The sequence below is a fragment of the Lucilia sericata genome, unplaced genomic scaffold (assembly GCF_015586225.1).
Source record: "Lucilia sericata isolate MDLA Ls3-8-SP2 unplaced genomic scaffold, ASM1558622v1 Contig001272F_arrow, whole genome shotgun sequence".
In the NCBI taxonomy this organism is placed as follows: Eukaryota; Metazoa; Arthropoda; class Insecta; order Diptera; family Calliphoridae; genus Lucilia; species Lucilia sericata.
The window spans coordinates 93,543-113,691 of NW_023995223.1; the positions used below are offsets into that span (position 1 = coordinate 93,543).

Sequence of the window (20,149 nt, forward strand, 5' to 3'; positions counted from 1 at the left end):
TTCATTAAGTTTTGTGACTGCAACCATTAAATCTTCATCTAATGTCACGTTTTAAATGCTTTTATCAATGTCGAATTAGATGACATCTATGTACAGCGCAAAAATGGCATTTATGTAAATGTATTATTGATAATCACGCTGGAAAAGTCTAATTTAATTGATAACTCAGGTAATATAAGGGATATTGACATTTTCAGAAGAGTGTGCAGGGTAATAGTTATTTTACAAAGCCTCTGCGAGAAACGCATTTTTCTTTTTATTCCTTCTTACATTTCGCCTTGTCGGTTGGAAACATTCGCTTGCCACCATCTTAAACGCTTCTTTCAAGCCATGCTAGAATCCTTAAAAGATGATTTTCGTACACCTAAAATTCTTATTATAGAATGTTTTTTACACTACCTTTTTTTAAACTTTTCACGTTGCAGACACCGCACTAGCTGTACATTTCAGTCTATGTTGATGTAACGATTTCTGGCGTGTAAATGTTGCATTACACTGACTACAAATATGTGAACGTATACCGGTATGCGAGGCTGTATGTTCCAAAAGAGCTGCATTACTGGTAAATCTTTTACCACACTCTTGACAACCATAAGGTTTCTCCCCCGTATGCACCCGTTGATGTATACGCAAACGATCGTATTCGCGACAGGTATAGCCACAAGTATCACATATCAGATTTTTTGGTTTAGTATGACGATTTTTGTGCGCTTTCAAACAACGTAAAGTGTGAAAAGCTTTACTGCAATTCTCAAAATCACATACAAATTTACGCTCCTTATTATGACTGTCCAGGTGGCGCTGTAAATAATATTTGTGGGTAAAGCTTTTGTCGCAACCCTCGATCTGACAGGAGAAGACACGAGCTGCGGTATGACAAAATTCATGACGATCACGTTGTTGCAACTGTTTAAAACGTTTGTCGCACATGGAACACTTAAATCCCATGTGATAGTCTACAATGTGTCCGTAGAGAGATTTTTTACTGGGAAATATTTGATCACATTCATTGCAAGGTATCTGCTTGCCTTCTTTTTTAAGAGAGTTTTCCGAGGATTTATCATCGTGCATACGATTGAGGTGGCTGCGTAGAAGGCCGGCAGTTTTAAAGGATTGACCACATTGAGAGCAGCTATGAACAGCAGAATTTTCAAATAACTGCAAGCATTTCAATATTTTGGAGCATTCATTTGTGTAATTTGTAATAACAATACTCACCCTAGGCTTAAATTCCTCATCAGTATCAAAATCTCTAAAATCCTCTTCTTCACTCTGGTCACTTTTGCTTTCCGTTTTAGTTTTACACCTTTTGCTTCTTTGCTTAACTAGTTTTTTCTTTAATACTACCAAAGGCTCATCATAACTATCATTATCACAGTAATCAGCATCATCATCAAAATTTCTATCATCTAGAGCAGTATTTTCGAAATCTGCCTGGTCTTCCTCATCAGCATTATCATACGATTTTATTAAAGTATCATATATTTTGTCCTCTTCAGTTTCCAACTTGGTGGGGCAATATGTTGTGCCTTCATTTTTACACACTTCACTAACAAAATGTAAAGTTTTAAGATGTTTTAGAAAATCCTCAAAGGAAAAAGATTTCATTTCGCAAAATGTACAGTAGACGGTAAAATCGTTGGAGTTGTGGCAGAATATTTCTCCACATTTAGTTTTGGGTTGAGTGTTAAAATTAAATGTGGGCATTAATTTTAACATGTTTGTCTTTTATTAAAACTTATTTCACTTGCTTCTTTCTTCACTAGTAGCAAAAATGTTTTAATTTGTGATTTTTTTTTTATTTGTTTACGAAAATTTAACCCTTGTGTATCTGTCAAGAAAGGGAAAAATAAACAAGAAATTCTGTATAAATCATTCACAATAATTTGTTGACAAACAAATAAACAGCTGTAACAGAGTTCTGAGATGATAAAATTTTATAATGACGTTGGCTTAAACAAAAATAAAATTGTTAGAATAATTTCAGCTTAAGTTAATAAAAATGTACTTAAGTTTTACAAACAAAAAGGAAAAAGTAAAACAAGTTAAATTAAATATGTTTTAAGCATTTTATGCAAAAAATCAAAGCTTTTCTGTCACCTGTCTTTAAGAGAGATTTTTTTAACTGCGTTAGTTTAGTGCCGGCGAGACATTATCTTATTGTTATTGTTCTGCTTTGACTTTATCCAATTGTAAGCAACAAAATTTACAACAGTTATAATATTTTTCTTTAAAATAATGCTAAAACTACAAACAATTATCAATAATGATTTATCGTTGTATTCCTCTTATACAAAATGTGCCGAAATACATTATTTCACCTCTAATTTTAATATAGTTTGTGTAGTATGTCAACAGCTCTACAAACAGTACCCGGACTTTGCCAAACATTTCCAGGATACTCATTTGTTAGAGTTTATGGAAAATATACATGAATTAAATAGCAAAAATGATCAACAACTTACAAAATGTGTTAAACAGGAATTAACAGAAACTATAAAAGACAAGAACGCTTTAAATCACAGAACTGAGGAAGTACATAAGGGTATTTATGGTGATGTTACAGCTTATGATGAATTACTATATTTTAAAGTGGAAGATGATCAGGAAAGTTTTAAGGCAAATGTAAGTTATAGATAAATCATAATTAGTTTCTAAAAGAAATCGTAGGTCTTTTTATAGTCAAAAAGTTAAAAACAACTCTCTGCTAGTCAATAAACTGGTCTATAATCTAGAATATAGTCTAGCCTATAATCTAGACCAGAGTTTAGTCTATAATCTGGACTATAGCCTATTCTATATTCTAGAATATAGTATAGTCTATATCTAGACTATAGTTTATTCTATAATCTAGACTGTAGTCTAGTGTATGATCTAGAGTATAGTCTAGTGTACTATCTGGACAATAGTATAGTGTACTGTCTAGACTATAGTCTAGTGTATGGTCTAGATCGTCGGTCTTTCTTTAGACTTAGTATCTTTAATAGTAAGTTTAGTCTAAGTTTAGTTTTAATCATAGTTTAACTTTAATTCGAGGGATTTCTTTAGTCCCAATTTACCTTCAGTTGTAAGTCTTGTTTAAGTGCCAGTTAAAGTTTGGTCCTAGGAATAGTGCAGCTTCACTCGTAGTTCTTTTTATAGTCTTAATTTAGGTTCTATCTTAGATCTTTTTAAATTACCCTTTTAGCTATTACAGGTGGTTTTTCATTTTCCAGTTTAGGCAGAATTCTAGGTTTTTTATGTTTTAAAGTATATTGTTTATAATTTATTTACCCTAAATTCTAGCTAACATCTAACGACGATCAAATAAATGTTACTTTCACCGAAAGTCCCACAAATTTTGATAACGAAAAAACATTCGACGACGAATTAGATTGGTCGCAATCGTTCTCACCCCACCACTTGAAACTAAACGAAAAACGTCCATATAAACCACGTAATCAACCCAATAGTTGCGGTTATTGTGGCAAAACATTTCGTAGACGTTACCAACTCGACACACATCTCAACATACATACCGGTTTAAAACCACATCAATGTGATGTTTGTGGCAGACAATTTCGTGCCATAACAACGTTGCAGCGTCACTTAAATACGCATAACGAACGTGAAACGTTTACATGTCAATTTTGTTCTAAACAATTCGGACACCGGGCGGCATTAGTTAGTCATGAGACACGTCATACGCAAGAGCGTTGTATAGCCTGTGATGATTGCACTAAAATGTTTTATACCCCAAATCAGCTGGATACTCACAAGCGTAAAGTACACAATAAATTGGATGATTATAGTTTATCATTTGCTTGTGATTTATGTCCGAAACGTTATCGTACGGCCTCCATGTTGAGCACACATAAATTTAAGAAACACTATAGGATGGCGAAATTTTCCTGCGAACAATGTGATAAGAAATTTGTGGAACAGAGTCAATTGAAGGAACACATGTTAAGTATACATTTTAAGAAATGTGCTTTAGGTTAGAGATTATTTATTAAAATTTGCTATTACTATTGATATAAAACTATTCAATCTGTTGTTTTTTTCTCCCTTTTGTGTTTTGGTTGACCATGAACATTGCGCATATGGCCCTGCAAAGAGTTAGGATGTTTAAAAGCACTTTCACATAATTTACATTTAAATGTTTTCTCCTCGGAATGTATAAAACTATGACGTACTAGTACACGACGATTAGCAAAGGCTGCTTGGCAGATGCCGCAAACATGAGGCCTAGTTTCGGAATGTGATATCATATGTTCGGTTAAAGCTGTTTTCGATATGAAGGGTTTACTGCACACCTTACAGGCAAATGGTTTCTCTCCCGTATGCACTCGTTGATGGGTTATCAATTCGGTATTAGAACGACAACCGTGACCGCACATATCGCAAACAAATTTCTTAGGTATACGATGTCTATACTGATGGGAGGCCAAACGTCTATAGGTTTGAAAAGCTTTGCCACAGTTTTCAAATTCACAAATGAACGTACGGTCCATGGTATGCACCTCTAAGTGCCGCTTAAGATAATCTTCGTCTATAAAACCTCGACCACAATTTTCCATGGGACATTTGAATTTTTTTTCTATAGTATGAGTTTTTAGGTGATATGTTACATGATAACTGCGTCCAAAACGTTTATCACATTGTGGACATTTGTAGCCATTATGCAGTTCTATAACATGGCGATCAAGATTTTTTTTCTGTGCAAATATTTCTGTGCATTCCGAGCAGGAGTATTCTATGTCTTTGTGTTTTTTCTTGGTATTTGAGACCCGTTCTTCGTCTTTATTTTTTGCGGAATCATTTAAAGGTGATTTGGAAATATTCTAAAAAAAGTAAATTATTTGAAAAATTAATTAAAAGCTAGATTTGAAAAAGATTTATGATTATATGTATGTGTACTAGTCATTAAAATAACCTACAGGACTGAAGCATAACTGGACACAAAAGAGATATATATGTAAATACGGGCTATAAAAAGAACAAAATCTGAAGCTAAACTAGTAAAACTATAGTAAAGGCTTAACTTGATCTAAGAAAGATCTAAGTTGGACTTAAGTTAGAAGGTAAGGTACAAAAATTAAAAGAATGAATCTAAAAAAAGATTACGACTTAAACTTACCACCGGCATATCCATTTCCTCTGAACTCGTAGATTGACTTTGTATGCTGTTCCGTTTTCTTATTACTTTCCTCTTAGTTTTCTTTAAAATCCTAAATTTTTCCTCTTCACTACTATCGACTCTATCATCGTCAATATCCTGATCATTTTCGCTATTATCTGTCATTTGTGTTTCCAACTGCGGCTGCCACTCTTTGCAATCCCCTTTCTTTTCATACAATAAACTTTCATTCTTTACCTCTATATCTAAATATTCATTTGCAACCATTCCTATTTGTTGTCGATAATCTTTTATATGGATATTTTGTAAATGCTGTAGAAATTCCTCAAATTGAAAGGATTTCATTTGGCAAAATGCACAACAAATAGAGAAATCATTAAAATTTTGACAAAATATTTCACCACATTTGGTAGTAGTGGCTGGCAGGTAGCTGGGAAATGTTAATAGTTTCAACATGGTGTCGATTTTTTTTCAATTTCAATAAATTTATTTTTTTATTTTTAGTTAAAACAATTACAATTTTTGTTTGTTTACAAAATACTACAACAAATCATTCACAATGAAGACAAGGCGAATTTTGTATAAGATGAAGTTAAATTAACAGCTGTAAGTTTGTTTTGTTTACACTTGTCAAATAATGAAGAAATATATTGTAATTGTTTATATGACGTACTAAATCTATCTTCTTTTAAATCCGTCTTACTGCGATTCACAATGTTGTGTTTGTTTCGCTGGAATTTGAAATATTTTTAAAATTTTTGACTTTTTTTGGTTTGGGTTCCCAATGTACACCTCTCATATGACCATCCAAGCATTGAGGTTGTTTAAAAGCTTTATCACATAACTGACATTTAAATAATTTCTCTTCCGAATGTATAAGCATATGCCGTTTCATTGTATGTCGATTAGTAAATGTAGCCTGACATATCTCACAAACATGTGGACGTATGGTGACATGGGTATTGGTATGATAATGTAGAGTGGCCTGAGAGGTGAAAGATTTTTCACATATCTTACAAGTAAAAGGCCTTTCGCCCGTATGCGTACGCTTGTGAATTTTCAACGCGGTAGAGGTACTACAACTATAGCCGCAATTATCACAAATATACCTTTTTGCTGGGGCGTGTATCTCCTTGTGTGCCTTTAGACTCTGATTGCTGAGATAAGCTTTGCCGCAATTTTCAAAATCACATACAAACTTTCGTGTCATATTATGCTTCTCTTGGTGTTGCTCCAAACGCTGTTGAGATGGGAATGCCTTGGTGCAATTTTCAAAATCACATACAAAAGTACATTTCATAGTATGGAATTCTAGATGATAGTTAAGAGATTCTTCAAAAGTAAAACTTTTCGGACAATCTGGGTAAGGACAGTTCACTCTCTGTTTAAATTTAATATGCGTTTTCCCCTTGTCGTGTATATTTTGTATGTGACGTTTAAGGTGATGTCGATGTCGAAAGCGCATTTCGCATTTGGAACATTTATGTCCACCATGTTGCTCCACAACATGCTGATCATAATCCTTTTTAAGTAAAAATAACTCTTGACAATCGGGACAATTGGAAGTTTCGACATTTTTTTGTTTAGGAGTGACAGGTTCATCTATTTTATTTATAGGAGAAAGTACTGATGTCTGTGGGAGGGTTAAAAATAAGTTTAATTAAAGATATATTTGCAAAAGTAACTATTGATTACCTCTTCCGACTGGTCTTCCACTTCCTCTATTGTATCGCTAATTGTAGGTTCAACATCCATTGATTCCTCTTCAAAACTATTGGCATCTTCATCATTATCATTGATGTCATATAAAATTTCACAACATTCCAATGTTTCCAAAACATCACCATTTTCTGCCTTTAACTCTTCGTTATCCTCATTAGAGTTATAGTTTTCATTATCTTCAAATTCATTAGAATTTAAATCTTCATCATCTTCAAATTCACTAGTCTCTATTGTTATGTTTTCAAAATGTTCATTTTGTATGTGCTGTAGGAAATCTTCGTAAGCAAATAGCTTAATTTGGCAAAAACAACAGCAAATAGTGACATTTTTTAAAGGATCACAAAATATTTCCCCGCATTTTGTTGTTGTTTGTGAATTTAGCACGCAAGACGGTAAAATCTTTAACATTTTTAAGTTAATTTTTGCTTTCTTTAAATTTCTGTTGTTAATTTTTTTCTTTTCTATTATTTTGTTTATCTTGACCAGCTGCTTATTTTTAACAACTGTCAAACTTTATATGTTAAAAAAATGAACGTGCTTTCATTTAGTTATTGTGAATGAATTTTTCATCACCATGTATTTACAAAAGATGGCAGACTATGTGTTGTAGGGTTGTATAAATCGACATTAAAATAAACAAAGATTCGACTTTTTGTTGGAAAAAGTCGATGTCGTCTTATTGTCCTAACAAAGTTTACAAATCGAGTATTTTGTAAAAGAATTCGTGGTGATCGGCAGACGGATGTGTAGTGATTATATAGTTTTACCATAAAGTTAATTTGTTAAAGTTATTTTGTGGTAATATTTATTTCAAGTCTTTTAAGGCTTAAAAAAAAAAACTGAGAAACAATCATTTATAATAAAGGTAAAAAGTTCTGGTTTGAGTTGTAACTGTCAAATAATTGCATATATTTGCAATTCAAATTTGTAATTATTTAAAGTTATTTGTCTTTTTTTGGTTTGGGTTCCCCATGCACACCTCTCATATGACCATCCAAGCCATTCGGTTGCTTAAAAGCTTTATCACATAATTGACATTTAAATAATTTATCTTCCGAATGTATAAGGGTATGCCGTTTCATTGTACTCCGATTGGTAAATGTAGCCTGACATATCTGGCAAACATGCGGACGTATGGCAGCATGTGTATTCATATGCAAGTGAAGTCTGGCCTGAGAGATAAAAGATTTTTCGCATATCTTACATGGAAAAGGCCTTTCGCCCGTATGTGTACGCTTGTGAATTTTCAAAGTTGTAGTGTTACTACAGCTATAACCGCAATTATCACAAATATACCTTTTTGCTGTGGCATGTGTCTCCCGGTGCTCATCTAGACTTCGTTTATTGAGATAAGCTTTGTTGCAATTTTCAAAATCACATACAAACGTTCGTTCCGTAGTATGTTTCTCTTGGTGTTGCTCTAAACGCTGTTGGGATGGAAAGACTTTGGTGCAATTTTCAAAATCACATACGAAAGTACATTTCATAGTATGGAATTCTAGATGATAGTTAAGGGAATCCTGAAACCTAAAACTTTTTGGACAATCTGGGTAGGGGCAGTTAACTCTTTGCGGAAATCTTACACTCGTTTTCCCCTTGTCGTGTATATTTTGTAAGTGCCGTTTAAGGTGATGCCGGTGTCGAAAGCGCATTATGCATTTGGGACACTTGTGCCCATTATGTTGCTCCACAACATGCTGATTATATTCCTTTTTAAGAACAAATATTTCTTGGCAATCGGGACAGGTTTCGATATCTTTTTGTTTAGGAGAGGCTTCATCATCTCTTTCCCTAATAATTGAAAGTTGTGAAGACTGTGAAAGAGTTAAAAATTATTTCAAATAATTAATTTAGTATCTATATATTACCTCTTCCGAGTGGTTTTGCTCTTCCTCTATTGTATTGCTAATTGTAGGTTCAATACTCGTTACCTTTAGAGTTTCTTCTTCTTCTTCTTCAGAACTATTATCCTCTTTATCATTATCATTGTAGTCGTATAAAATTTCACAGCATTCCAATGTTTCGAACAGTTCATCACTGTTTTCTATATTAAACTCTTCATTATCTTCAAATTCATTAGATTCTATTGTTATGTTTTCAAAATGCTTATTTTGTATGTGCTGTAGGAAATCTTCGTAAGCAAAGAGTTTAATTTGGCAAAAACAACAACAAATAGTGACATTTTTTAAAGTATCACAAAATATTTCCCCGCATTTTGTTGTTGTTTGTAAATTTAGCACGCAAGCCGGTAAAATCTTTAACATTTTTAAGTTAATTCGTTTAATAATTTTTGCTTTTTTTAAATTTCCTGTTGTTATTTTTTTTTTTTTCTTTTTTAATATTTTGTTTACATTGTCCAGCTGCTTATTTTTAACTACTGTCAGACTTGCATTTATTGTGAATGAATTTAACATCACCATGCATGTATTTACAAAAGATGGCAGACAGAGGCAGTATGTTGAACGGTTCTATAAATCGAAAAGTCGACTTTTATCGGACGTTTGTCAAATTCTGTACGTAAAATAAAGTTATGTGCTTGCTTCCATATTCGTATTTATTTAAGATTTTCCATACAAAATTCTTACAATAAACCATCAATAGCTATTTTAAGTATTTATGGGAGTTAGTTATTTTATGGTATTATTTTTATCAAGTATTTTTATGGCAATTACATACATAAATTTTTTGTTTGTTTTTAAAATACTGAGAAATTATTCATTCAATGTAACTGACAAATGTTTTCTATTCACAATGTTTCGGTTGTTTCACTGGAATTGGTAATATTTTTAAAATATTTAACTTTCTTTGGTCTTGGTTCCAAATGCAAACGTCTCATATGACCATCCAAGCCAGCCGGTTGTTTAAAAGCTTTATCACATAATTGACATTTAAATAATTTCTCTTCCGCATGCGTATAGGCATGTCGATCAAGTATCTGCCGATTGGCGAATGTAGCCTGACAAATCTGACAAACATATGGACGTATAGTGGCATGTGTATTCATATGCAAGTGAAGAGTGGCCTGCGAGGTAAAAGCATTTTCGCATATCTTACAAGTGAAAGGTCTTTCGCCCGTATGTATACGTTTGTGAACGCGCAATATAGTCGAGGCACGGCAACTATAGCCGCAAGTATCACAAATAAAGCGTTTTGCTAGAGCATGTACTTCCTGGTGAGCTTTTAAACGGGTTTTATTGGGAAAAGCTTTGTCGCAATTTTCAAAATCACATACAAACGTACGTGCCATAGTGTGTTTCTCTTGGTGTTGATCTAAACGCTGTTGCGTTGGAAAACTTCTGCTGCAATTTTCAAAACCACACACAAAAGTACATTTCATAGTATGAAATTCTAGGTGATAGTTAAGGGATTCCTGTAAAGCAAAAGTTTTCGGGCATTCTGTATAAGGGCAGGGTACTCGTTGCTTTAATCTTCTATGTTTCCGCTCGTCGCTATCCTCGTGCATATTTTGTAAGTGTCGTCTTAGGTGATGTCGGTGACGAAAGCGCATATCGCATTTCAGGCATTTATGACCGCTGTGTTGTTCAACAACATGTTGATCATATTCCTTTTTAAGAAAAAATAACTCCTGGCAATCGGGACATAATAAAGCTTCGAATTTTTGGTTTGGAGCATAAGGATCACCTATTTCATAAGCAGTAGAAAGTTGTGACGTCTATGGGAGAGTTAGAATAAAGTTTAATTCGATATCTTAAAGGATTATCTGTTTATTACCTCTTCCGAGTGATTTCCTTCTTCCTCTATATTACTTTCTTTAGCGCTTCTAGGTATTTTGCTAAATTTAGGTTTAACTTTTAACACCTTCATTGTTTCTTCTTCGGAACAATTAACCTCATCGTCATTTTCATTGCAGTCATATAAAATATCACAACTATCCAATGATTCCAATATTTCATCACATTTTTCATCCTTAGATTCGTTATTTTCGCGAAATTCATTACAGTCTTCTTTTGTTAGGTGGTCAAAATGTACATTTTGTATGTGCTGCAGGAGATCTTCGTAAGCAAATAATTTAATTTGGCAAAAACTGCAGCAAATAGTGAAATTTTTTAAAGTATCACAAAATATTTCCCCGCATTTTGTTGTTGTTTGTAAATTTAGCGGGCAAGGAGGTAAGCTCTTTAACATTTTTTTTTTCAGTTAAATTGTATTGAGTTTTTTTATAATTTTTTTTTTTTAGTTTCCTGTTACAATTTACTTTTTTCACATATATATACATATGTACAAATTATTTATATTTGCCAGCTGTTTAACAGCTGTCTAATTCTATATATAAAAAATCAGGGTTTACAGAATTTGCTTTAAATGTCACGCTGAAATTAATTCACAATAGCTAATTGTGAACACAACAGGTATTTAAACGATGTAAACAAAAACAAATTTTATGTTGCTTTTTTGTAAATAATGAAATTCATAAATAATACGTGCCTCATAACATCGTTAACATTTTTTATTTATTTATCGTAAACATATATAATTACAAATATGTATGTACATGTTTCAATTATCATATTTCCATGATGTAAACTTAGTGCTTCCTGCATATTTCATTAACATAAATACAATTCAGTTTTTAACGAAGGATGATAGATCTTAAGATTCATGAAATTGTTTCATATGTTTATCTAAACATTTGGCGCGTTGAAAAGGTTTAAAACATTCCGGGCATTTGATAAACTTTTTAGTGGCATTTACTGTTGGAATCTTTTCAACAGCATATTCATCTTTGCTATCAGCAATACGTATAATTTTTGCTTTAATTCTACCAGTTTTATTTCCGCTATGTACTCTCTGTATATGCGTGCGCAAATGTGCGAAACTTTTAAAAGTAGCTTGACAAATTATACAAACCTCAGAGCGTGTGCTAATATGAACCAGCATATGATCCTGCAATACTTTTTTCGATATAAAACTTTTTAAGCATTCTGTACAAGTAAAAGGTTTCTCTCCGGTGTGGATGCGCTTGTGTACAACTAATGTAGCGGCGCAAAAATTTCTATAGCCGCAAATGTCACAAACATGCTGTTTATTATGTGTATAACGGTGTACTCTTAGGCGTGCCTGTGTTGGATAAGCTTTACCACAATTCTCTATATCACAAACGAAAGTGGGTTCAATGGTATGGACCTCAAGGTGACGCAGAAGATTTTTTCTATTTGTAAATGTTCGTCCACAATTTTGTCTAGGACAAGGCAATTTGGTGTTGGTTTCATTATGTACATTACTTGCATGTCCCTTTAAGGCTGATAACGAAATAAAACGTTTTTCACAGCTCTCACATTGAAAAGGTCTCTCACCTAGATGGGTACGTTTGTGTATTATTAAAGTCGACGGAGCAGCACATCTATAGCCACAAATATCACATTCATTATGTTTTTTATGTGAATACAGGTGATTTGTTAAACGTTTCTCTGTGGGAAATGCTCTTTGACAGTTTTCAACTTTACACACAAAAGTAGCCTCCATTGTATGTAACTCCAAATGAGATTTAAGATTTTCTAATTTATTAAAGCTGCGCCTGCAGTTATCGTAAGGGCAGGGCATTTTTATTTCGTTAGGATGTGACTTTAGGTGTCTTCGAAGTTCACGTTGATGTTGAAATCGTCTAGAGCATTGTGGGCATTTGTAACCCTTATGTATAACGTTAACATGTTCTTGCAGCATTTTCCTGAGGCGAAAAATTTCCCAGCATTCAGTACATTTATACTGTTTTTCTATTGTAGTTTTTAAAACGTCTTTATCGCCACAATTTTTTTCGTCTGTTGATTGGTCTTCACTTAGATTTGGGTTTAACTATAAAAGTGTAAAATTTAATATTTCTTTAATTTTGCTTTAAAATTGTTTCATTGCCCACTTACCGCTTCATCTGCATTTATTCTTTCGTTTTTTTTGTTCCGTTTTATGTGTTCTGGCTCAACTTGTAATACTTTAAGCAGGGAAACATCACCTGTACTTTCCTCCTGAAGATTACTGTCAAAATCTTCAAAATCCTCTTCACTCTCAACCTCCTTTTCTTCTTCATTGTCACTTGCCGTTATCCACTCTACCTTAAGTTTCACCTCTCCGGCTACATCCTCATCAATATCATTTACTATTGTTTGATTATTTAAATCAATATTTTGAAATTCTTCATCACTGGCCAATATACTTTCTTCCTTAAGTTTTATCTCCTCGGAAAGTAAATTATTAATATTACTGTTTATTATCTCCTCAGTTACATCTTCTATTATTGTTTGTTTTTTTAAATTAATATTTTCAAACTCTTTTTCATTTTCACTGGCCCATATCCGTTCTTCCTTAAGTTTTAACTCCCCTTCTACGAAATTATCAACATTTCTGGCCACACCAACTTCTTCTGTTATTATTTGTTCTTCTAGCTGATTATTTCGAAAATGTTCAGCCAGTAAATGTTCACAGAAATCCATGAAATCAAACAATCTTAAATTACAAAACCCACAATAAATAAAGAATTCTTTAAAGTTGTTACAACAAAATATTTCGCCACATTTTTGTGAAAATTTTGAAACTTTATTGAGGACAGGAGGATTAACTCTGAACATGGTAAATTTTTATTCTAATTTATGAAATATTTGTAATTATTTATTTGTATTTTGTTACTAAAACCGCATTTTATTGGTTTGTTTACTTTTATGCAAAATATATAAACAATAGGCTAGTGAGGCCAACTAGGCTTTAAGCAAAACTCCGCTAGTTAACTAAAAAACGCTGTAATTTTAGTTTAAGAGCTTTTTTGTTTTTTTTAGGTAGATATTACTAAATGACAACTGTAGAAATACATTATTGTGAATGTTATTAATTTATTAGTAAAAAAACTGCTAACCAATAGCAAAACAAATAACAGGAAGGAAATTAAAAACAAAAATTAACCATTCCAGAAACAATGCTAAAAACTTTATGTCCCTACCAGTTAAATCGCGCTACCCAAACAAACTTCAAATAAATAAAATATGTTATTAATATGATAATTATTTTATAAATTATTTACGTATTTTTTCCACCTGTTTACAATTTTATACTTTTGTTTACATTTTTGTCCATTTGTTAACTAAAACACTCACAATAAGCTGTTATGCGCTGGTGCCTATTTAATGAAAATATTTAAGCTTAAAAAATCGTAAACTAAAATTAAAGCGTGTTTTCGACTAATTTACTCTAAATATGACACAACACAAGTTGTCAACACTAAAGCGTTTATTTATTGTGAATGTATTTCTTGTAATGTAAACAAAACCAGGAAATTTTACAACTTCAAAACAAAAAAATTTTAATAAATAATAAACATGTTAAAAGTTGAATCTCCTGGTTTCAACTTAATACCACCATTACATGGAAAATGTGGCGAAATATATTGGAACAACTTTAAAGATTTCGCAATTTATTGTTGCTTTTGTAATTTACAATTATTTGCCTTCGAAGATTTCCGTGGACATATTTTGGATGTACATTTAGAAAATTGTACTTTAAAAGAACAAGTAGATATTGATGATAATCCCATTGCGGGGGAAGTGGAACTAAAGCAAGAACATTTAACGGCCGGTGAAAATGAAGAATTTGAAGCTCCTACAGAAAACTGGAACGAGGAGCAGGTGGCAACAGCAAGTGAGTCGTCCGATGACAGTGAAGATGATTTCCAAGATTCTAATAGTAGTTTTGAGGATAGCAGCACTGATCGTTCCTTGCTAAAGGTTTTACATATCAAAACGGATGTTAGGGAACGAAAGAAAATGAGAAGGCTTAAAACTAAAACTCTAAATAGTAGAAAGGAATGCGCAGAGACATTGGAAGCGGTAAGTGGTAACTTAAACAATTCTTTTAGACCTCAACATAAATTTACACAAATATTTCTTAAGTTTAATAAAACTACGTCTAAAGATGAATCAAATGCAGAAGAAAATTCTGGCGATGAACCAGAGACGAGACGACGAGCTAAACAATATAACTGTCCTGAATGTTCTGAGATATTTTCAATTAAAAAAATTTTGGATGGACATGTTCTAGCTATGCATAAGGGTTACAAATGCTCCCTCTGTGACAAACGTTACTCACGACAATCACAGCTTAAAATTCACTTTAAATCTCATAGTGAGGAAAAACCAAAAATTCCCTGTCCCAACATCGATTGCACACGAATATTTAGCTGCATAGATAATCTAAAACGTCATCTTGAGTTGCATACAATGCCAGCAACTTTTGTATGTGCTGAGGAAAATTGCCGGAAAGCATTCCCCACCGAACAACGTCTATTAGCACACTCTAAAAACCATAAAAAACATTATATTTGTGATATTTGTGCTTATAGTTGTTGTTCCAATGCCACATTGATCATACACAAACGTAGACACACGGGCGAGAAACCGTTTTCCTGCGACATATGTAAAAAACATTTTATATCAAAGTCAGCCTTAGGAGAACATATGCATGTTCATCGTAGAACGGGTAATCATGTTTGTAGGATTTGTAGTGCTTCGTTTGTTAATGATAGATATTTGTATCGTCATATGGTCATACATAATTCAAAACGTACTACGAAATGTTCATTATGTGATAAAGTTTTTCCGACCTCCAAAGGATTAAGTAATCATAGGAAATATTGCCATATAAGAGACAAAGTTCAGTTAAACAAATTAGCTGAAAAGAAGGAAAAATGTAATGCAATTGAATTAGGCAGTGAAGGGGTTCGAGTCAATGTGGTAAGTGAATATTTTTTTTTGCTAGTTTATAGGATATCATAGACTATAGTCTGAACTATAGACTGCACTATAGTTTGGACTATAGGATAGACAATAGATTGTAGTCAAGGCTATAGATTAGACTATATACTAGACCAAAATCTAGACAATACACTAGACTTACGATTAGGCTATAGACTATACTATAGACTAGACTATTGACTAGACTATAGTCTGGACTGTAAACTAGACTATACTATAGACTATAACTAGACTTAACTATAGACTAGAATTTAGTCCAGACTATAGACTAGACTATAAATTATTTAATATTTTCTATATTTCTATTAAATTTGTTTCCACAGTTAAATCAAAACATATCTAAAGATGACAATTCCAGTAAAAGTTCTTGCCACGATACCCAGAAAAATTCGCACGAAGACCAACAACAACCCAGTGATAACAATGAAATACTAATATTTCCTTGTCCTAGAACAGAATGTGGTAGAACTTTTGCAAGTGAAAAAAATCTTAATCGACACCTGGAAGTACATACCATGCAAGCTTCATTTATATGTAATATTGAAAATTGTGGTAAAGCTTTCCCCACCGAAGCACGACTAAAGTTACACGCACGAGTACATAATAAACGTAATGTATGTGATATTTGTGGCTATCGGTGTGCTGCTCTAGCAACTTTAGTGATACACAAGCGGGTACACACGGGAGAAAGACCTTTTTCGTGTATGACTTGCGAAAAAACGTTCATATCAAATACTGCCCTACTAGAACATATGAACGTACATGCCACCGCACGTTCTCATGTATGTGAAATATGCCAATCTGGTTTTACTAGTTTCAAGGCATTGCGTCGACATAAAAAGACCCATACCAACGAAAGAAACTATAAATGTAGATTGTGCGATAAGGCATTTAAGACCTACAACGGTTTGGACAATCATATGCGATGTATGCATCGAGAACCTAAAGCCACAAATGAAATACAAACCGATATACTTATTGCGGATAATTTTGTGGAATATGCTTTGAAAAAAATCGATCCATCATCAAATAAGATAAAAAAATACAAATGCGAAGAATGTAATAAAACTTTTAAACGGCTCAATGGTTTGGATAATCATTTAAGGCAATTTCATGGTGCCACTGATTCTTCAATAGTTGAGAGTTTGGAAAACTCTGATAAAAAGAAATTCAAATGTAATTTGTGTAATAAAATGTTTACCTCTTTGAAACGCCACAATTTAACGCATAAGAATGATAGAAAATTTGAATGTAAATTATGTGATAACATTTTCAAAACCTTTAACGGTTTGAACAGTCATATGGTACGTATGCATGGAGATGCTAATAATCTGACGGTCGATAAAGAATTAAACAATGCAGAGAGTTCGGTAGTCGAGAAACTTTAAATTAATGAATAGCAAGGAAGTATTATTTAGTTATTTACTTTATAATTTAAGTATTGATTGTTTGAATAAATAGTTTTATTTTGAATTGTAATACGGAAGAGGAGGGTTTTCTGAGATAATTCCTCAAATTTCAAATATCTTTGATTAGAAAAATATATTTTCAAGCATTTTATTATTCATTTCATTTCCTTGCGCTAGAAAAATCATTAACAATTATTAATTATATTAAATATTAAATAAGTTTAACTACAACTACATACTAACAGTCATGCACTATACTATTTACCGCTGAAATAGTTTCTTCTCTAGCTATAGGAGGTGTTACCTCTAATACACTAGAGAAATTATCGGGAAAGAATGAAGTGTAAGTAGAATTTTGTATAAGCTCAACGATAACACGTTTCGCTTCTTCCTCTTTATGATTAATCACATCATCGGGTGGCTGTAGTTCAGTTGCCGCCAAATCTTGATTATGATTGTGACTAAGAGATATATACGATTGACTAGGATTTGTTATATTTACTGATTGTTTAGTTTCCAAATTTAACAAGGACGCGGCTGTGCTAGTGTCAAACACTTCATGTTGGGGAATTTCAATTTGTTCTTCAATTATTTGCTGTGAGTATTTGTCGGATGGTATGATAAACGCTGATTCTGATGAGCTGTTTAGTGATAATTGTTTCTTACGATTCACACTGCGCGTTTCATTCGAGCGGGGACGACGTTTACGTTTGATGGTGTTATTGGTTTGTTCCTTTTTAGGTTTTGGTGGTGGTCTAGGCAGTTTATGCATAATTTTGAAATGATGACTGAGACCAGAACTAAAATTAAACACTTTACCACACACCGAACAACTAAGTAAACGTTTGGGTCGTGGTGTGTGTATTTTCATGTGTTGGGTAATGCGCAAAGTAACTTTACCGCAAACCACACAAGTTTGAGGCACTTGTTCTTTGTGATTACGCATATGTTCCATTAAAAAGTATTCCGTGGAATACTTGCGACCACACGTAGAGCATTTAAATACTTCACCCGAATTATGAGAAGCCAAATGTTCTTCAAAGGTAAGTGGATCGGAAAAGTTTTTATTACATTGTTTACAGTTAAAGGGACGATCCAAATGGACCTTAACCATATGCCTTTCCAGCAACGAAAGGCTACTCAATTGACGATTACATATTTTGCAAATGAACCCATCTGGATAGTGGACACTCTCCACATGATGTTTCAGTTGACTTAATTTATTAAAAAGTTCATCACAGTCCGAACACTTATGTGCCAATTTAACACTACTATCCGATTCGAGATAATGTATACGTTTGTGTATAGTTAGACTGAAATGACTGCGAAAAGTTTTACCACAAGCCGGACATACAGCCAATTTATTCTTGCCCTCCTCTTGCCCTCTATAATGATTGTAACGGCCAGTGTTCAGTGGGGGGCCTAATCCGCTTTTTACTAAATCATTATTGACAGTTTTACTAACCGGCGAGGGCAGTTTATTGGGTATTTTAGTTCCCTCCGGTATTAAGGTTATAACAGTTTCACCTATTATTTTGCGTGTCACTTCATTTGTATTTGCTTTCGATTCTTCAGTTTGTGTTGCTGGATTTAGCTTATTATTTGTTTCTACTACTTCATCATTATCTATTAAACTTTCTATAGCATCTTGAGTTTCCTGTTCATTTTGTGCATTTAATATATCTGAGGAAAATATCTGTTGGGATTTTTGCTGCTCATTTTGTATGCGTTCATAAAGTTCTGCTATACGATTCTTGACGGCGATTACTTTAACCGTGGTGACCTTTTTACGTCGACGTTTTAAACGTAATAAGTCCTGTATGTTCGACTATAAAAATGAGAAAATTGAAAATAAGATAAAGAATAAAGTTCAGACTATACAGCATACTATAGTCCAGACATTAGAACAAACTATAGCCTAGACCCTAGACTATTCTATAGTCCAGACAATAGAAAATATTACCTAGATCCAAGACTATAATATAGTCCATACAATCAAAGCATTGCATACAATAGAACAAACTATAGTCTAAAGCCTAGTATAAACTATAGTGAAGACTATAGACTAGTCTATAGTCCAGATTATTGACTAGATTCTAGTTTAGAATATTCAAGAAATAAAAACTCACCCTTTTCTTTTGCGTTAGTCTATTACTTTCTTTAGGATTTTTCTCTTTCAACACACATACCCCTTCCGAACGTATCTTATCGATATTTGTTTCATTTATAAAACATTCCTCAAAACTATTGCCGCTTTTCACTTTATCTGAAGGACTGGATGCTAATGTCGACGTTTTTAACTTATCTACATAATCGTTTGTATCTCTTGAAGTAGTGTTATCCGTTAATAGCAAATAACTATTATCCTCTGTCAAGGTATCACGCATTTCTTGTTCTACCTCGGCACGTATCTCATCAGCATCTTCTATTTCCTCTATAAGCATTTCGGTATTGTTTAAATCGTGTTCCAGAGGCAAAGCATCTGTAACAAAATTATGGCCTGAAATTTCAGTGTTAAGTGATTGTTTATCCAGTTCCTCATCATACTCAAAAGCATCTCGAGTATCCTCATCGTCATCCTCCGTTTGGGTTTGAGGATAGGAAGACATATCCAATTCATTGATTTCTTTGTCAGAAACTAAAGTTTTATCTACACATTCCTCTAGGTCAGCCAAAAACTCTACTTCCTCCTCTTCCTCCAGCAACTCTTCTTCCTGTGCCATCAACTCCTGCAGCTCCTCTTGTTTATACGCTTGTCCTTCCATTTCCTCATGGTTTTCCTCTTTTAAATGTTCACTTAGATGCTGACAGAAATATTCAATATTATCATAAGTTTCACGACAAAAGGTACAATAGAACTTTAGCAAACGTGTATTTTCATTATAGAAGACATGTCCACATTGTGTATCATTTTCTTCCAGTACACAAGTCTGCTTTTCAGCATATATATGATCACCGTTGGAGGTATGTTCGATTTCCTCTAATTTAATATTGTCCATTTTAGAAGGTTTCGTTGAATTTTTCTTATTTAATTAACATTTTTTAGGCGTTTTTTCGAAAAATTCTATAAATTAATGAGTTTGTTTTTGTTTTCATTGTCAAAAATTTAGCTTTGTTTTGTAGAGATGCCAGATGGTAAGGATATGAAC

General features: G+C 33.1%; 6 protein-coding genes across 6 annotated transcripts; 2 read left to right on the forward strand and 4 right to left on the reverse strand.

Annotated features, from left to right (window-relative positions):
* Positions 1 to 253: 253 nt before the first annotated feature.
* LOC119610766 lies at positions 254 to 20,125 on the reverse strand. The gene is made up of 17 exons (XM_037966112.1): positions 19,130 to 20,125; positions 17,240 to 18,828; positions 13,802 to 13,810; positions 13,008 to 13,297; positions 12,718 to 12,950; positions 11,711 to 12,652; positions 11,538 to 11,650; positions 10,574 to 10,886; positions 9,642 to 10,514; positions 8,710 to 8,961; positions 8,516 to 8,655; positions 6,815 to 7,355; positions 5,833 to 6,752; positions 5,120 to 5,549; positions 4,074 to 4,823; positions 1,219 to 1,725; positions 254 to 1,158 (listed from the first exon to the last, which is right to left on the reverse strand). The coding sequence occupies exons 1-17, from the start codon at positions 19,997 to 19,999 to the stop codon at positions 415 to 417; spliced, it is 9,516 nt and encodes a 3,171-aa protein (XP_037822040.1). The 5' UTR covers positions 20,000 to 20,125; the 3' UTR covers positions 254 to 414.
* Positions 2,154 to 4,018, forward strand: LOC119610754 (zinc finger protein 724-like). Its single transcript, XM_037966099.1, has 2 exons — positions 2,154 to 2,625; positions 3,286 to 4,018. The coding sequence occupies exons 1-2, from the start codon at positions 2,239 to 2,241 to the stop codon at positions 3,979 to 3,981; spliced, it is 1,083 nt and encodes a 360-aa protein (XP_037822027.1). The 5' UTR covers positions 2,154 to 2,238; the 3' UTR covers positions 3,982 to 4,018.
* LOC119610752 (zinc finger protein OZF-like) lies at positions 3,701 to 5,820 on the reverse strand. Its single transcript, XM_037966096.1, has 2 exons — positions 5,120 to 5,820; positions 3,701 to 4,823 (listed from the first exon to the last, which is right to left on the reverse strand). Exons 1-2 carry the CDS (start codon positions 5,573 to 5,575, stop codon positions 4,026 to 4,028), a joined length of 1,254 nt encoding a protein of 417 aa, XP_037822024.1. The 5' UTR covers positions 5,576 to 5,820; the 3' UTR covers positions 3,701 to 4,025.
* LOC119610750 (zinc finger protein 501-like) lies at positions 9,404 to 11,057 on the reverse strand. Its single transcript, XM_037966094.1, has 2 exons — positions 10,574 to 11,057; positions 9,404 to 10,514 (listed from the first exon to the last, which is right to left on the reverse strand). The coding sequence occupies exons 1-2, from the start codon at positions 10,985 to 10,987 to the stop codon at positions 9,588 to 9,590; spliced, it is 1,341 nt and encodes a 446-aa protein (XP_037822022.1). The 5' UTR covers positions 10,988 to 11,057; the 3' UTR covers positions 9,404 to 9,587.
* Positions 11,341 to 13,519, reverse strand: LOC119610743 (gastrula zinc finger protein XlCGF26.1-like). The gene is made up of 2 exons (XM_037966087.1): positions 12,718 to 13,519; positions 11,341 to 12,652 (listed from the first exon to the last, which is right to left on the reverse strand). The coding sequence occupies exons 1-2, from the start codon at positions 13,417 to 13,419 to the stop codon at positions 11,453 to 11,455; spliced, it is 1,902 nt and encodes a 633-aa protein (XP_037822015.1). The 5' UTR covers positions 13,420 to 13,519; the 3' UTR covers positions 11,341 to 11,452.
* On the forward strand, positions 14,054 to 17,067 carry LOC119610741 (zinc finger protein 271-like). The gene is made up of 3 exons (XM_037966086.1): positions 14,054 to 14,667; positions 14,731 to 15,570; positions 15,915 to 17,067. Exons 1-3 carry the CDS (start codon positions 14,161 to 14,163, stop codon positions 16,977 to 16,979), a joined length of 2,412 nt encoding a protein of 803 aa, XP_037822014.1. The 5' UTR covers positions 14,054 to 14,160; the 3' UTR covers positions 16,980 to 17,067.
* Positions 20,126 to 20,149: the final 24 nt, after the last annotated feature.

Bases quoted from the DNA above. Each gene is read 5' to 3' on its own strand.
- LOC119610754 (XM_037966099.1), top strand. From the start codon at position 2,239: ATGCTAAAACTACAAACAATTATCAATAATGATTTATCGTTGTATTCC. The intron at 2,626-3,285 runs GTAAGTTATAGA...CCTAAATTCTAG, and splicing joins AGGAAAGTTTTAAGGCAAAT to CTAACATCTAACGACGATCA.
- LOC119610752 (XM_037966096.1), bottom strand. From the start codon at position 5,575: ATGTTGAAACTATTAACATTTCCCAGCTACCTGCCAGCCACTACTACC. The intron at 4,824-5,119 runs GTAAGTTTAAGT...TACTTTTTTTAG, and splicing joins AGGAAATGGATATGCCGGTG to AATATTTCCAAATCACCTTT.
- LOC119610750 (XM_037966094.1), bottom strand. From the start codon at position 10,987: ATGTTAAAGAGCTTACCTCCTTGCCCGCTAAATTTACAAACAACAACA. The intron at 10,515-10,573 runs GTAATAAACAGA...ACTCTCCCATAG, and splicing joins AAGGAAATCACTCGGAAGAG to ACGTCACAACTTTCTACTGC.
- LOC119610743 (XM_037966087.1), bottom strand. From the start codon at position 13,419: ATGTTCAGAGTTAATCCTCCTGTCCTCAATAAAGTTTCAAAATTTTCA. The intron at 12,653-12,717 runs GTAAGTGGGCAA...ACACTTTTATAG, and splicing joins GAATAAATGCAGATGAAGCG to TTAAACCCAAATCTAAGTGA.
- LOC119610741 (XM_037966086.1), top strand. From the start codon at position 14,161: ATGTTAAAAGTTGAATCTCCTGGTTTCAACTTAATACCACCATTACAT. The intron at 14,668-14,730 runs GTAAGTGGTAAC...ATATTTCTTAAG, and splicing joins GCGCAGAGACATTGGAAGCG to TTTAATAAAACTACGTCTAA. The intron at 15,571-15,914 runs GTAAGTGAATAT...TTGTTTCCACAG, and splicing joins AAGGGGTTCGAGTCAATGTG to TTAAATCAAAACATATCTAA.
- LOC119610766 (XM_037966112.1), bottom strand. From the start codon at position 19,999: ATGGACAATATTAAATTAGAGGAAATCGAACATACCTCCAACGGTGAT. The intron at 12,653-12,717 runs GTAAGTGGGCAA...ACACTTTTATAG, and splicing joins GAATAAATGCAGATGAAGCG to TTAAACCCAAATCTAAGTGA. The intron at 10,887-11,537 runs GTTTATCAAATG...TATTTGCTGCAG, and splicing joins ACAGTAAATGCCACTAAAAA to TTTTTGCCAAATTAAATTAT.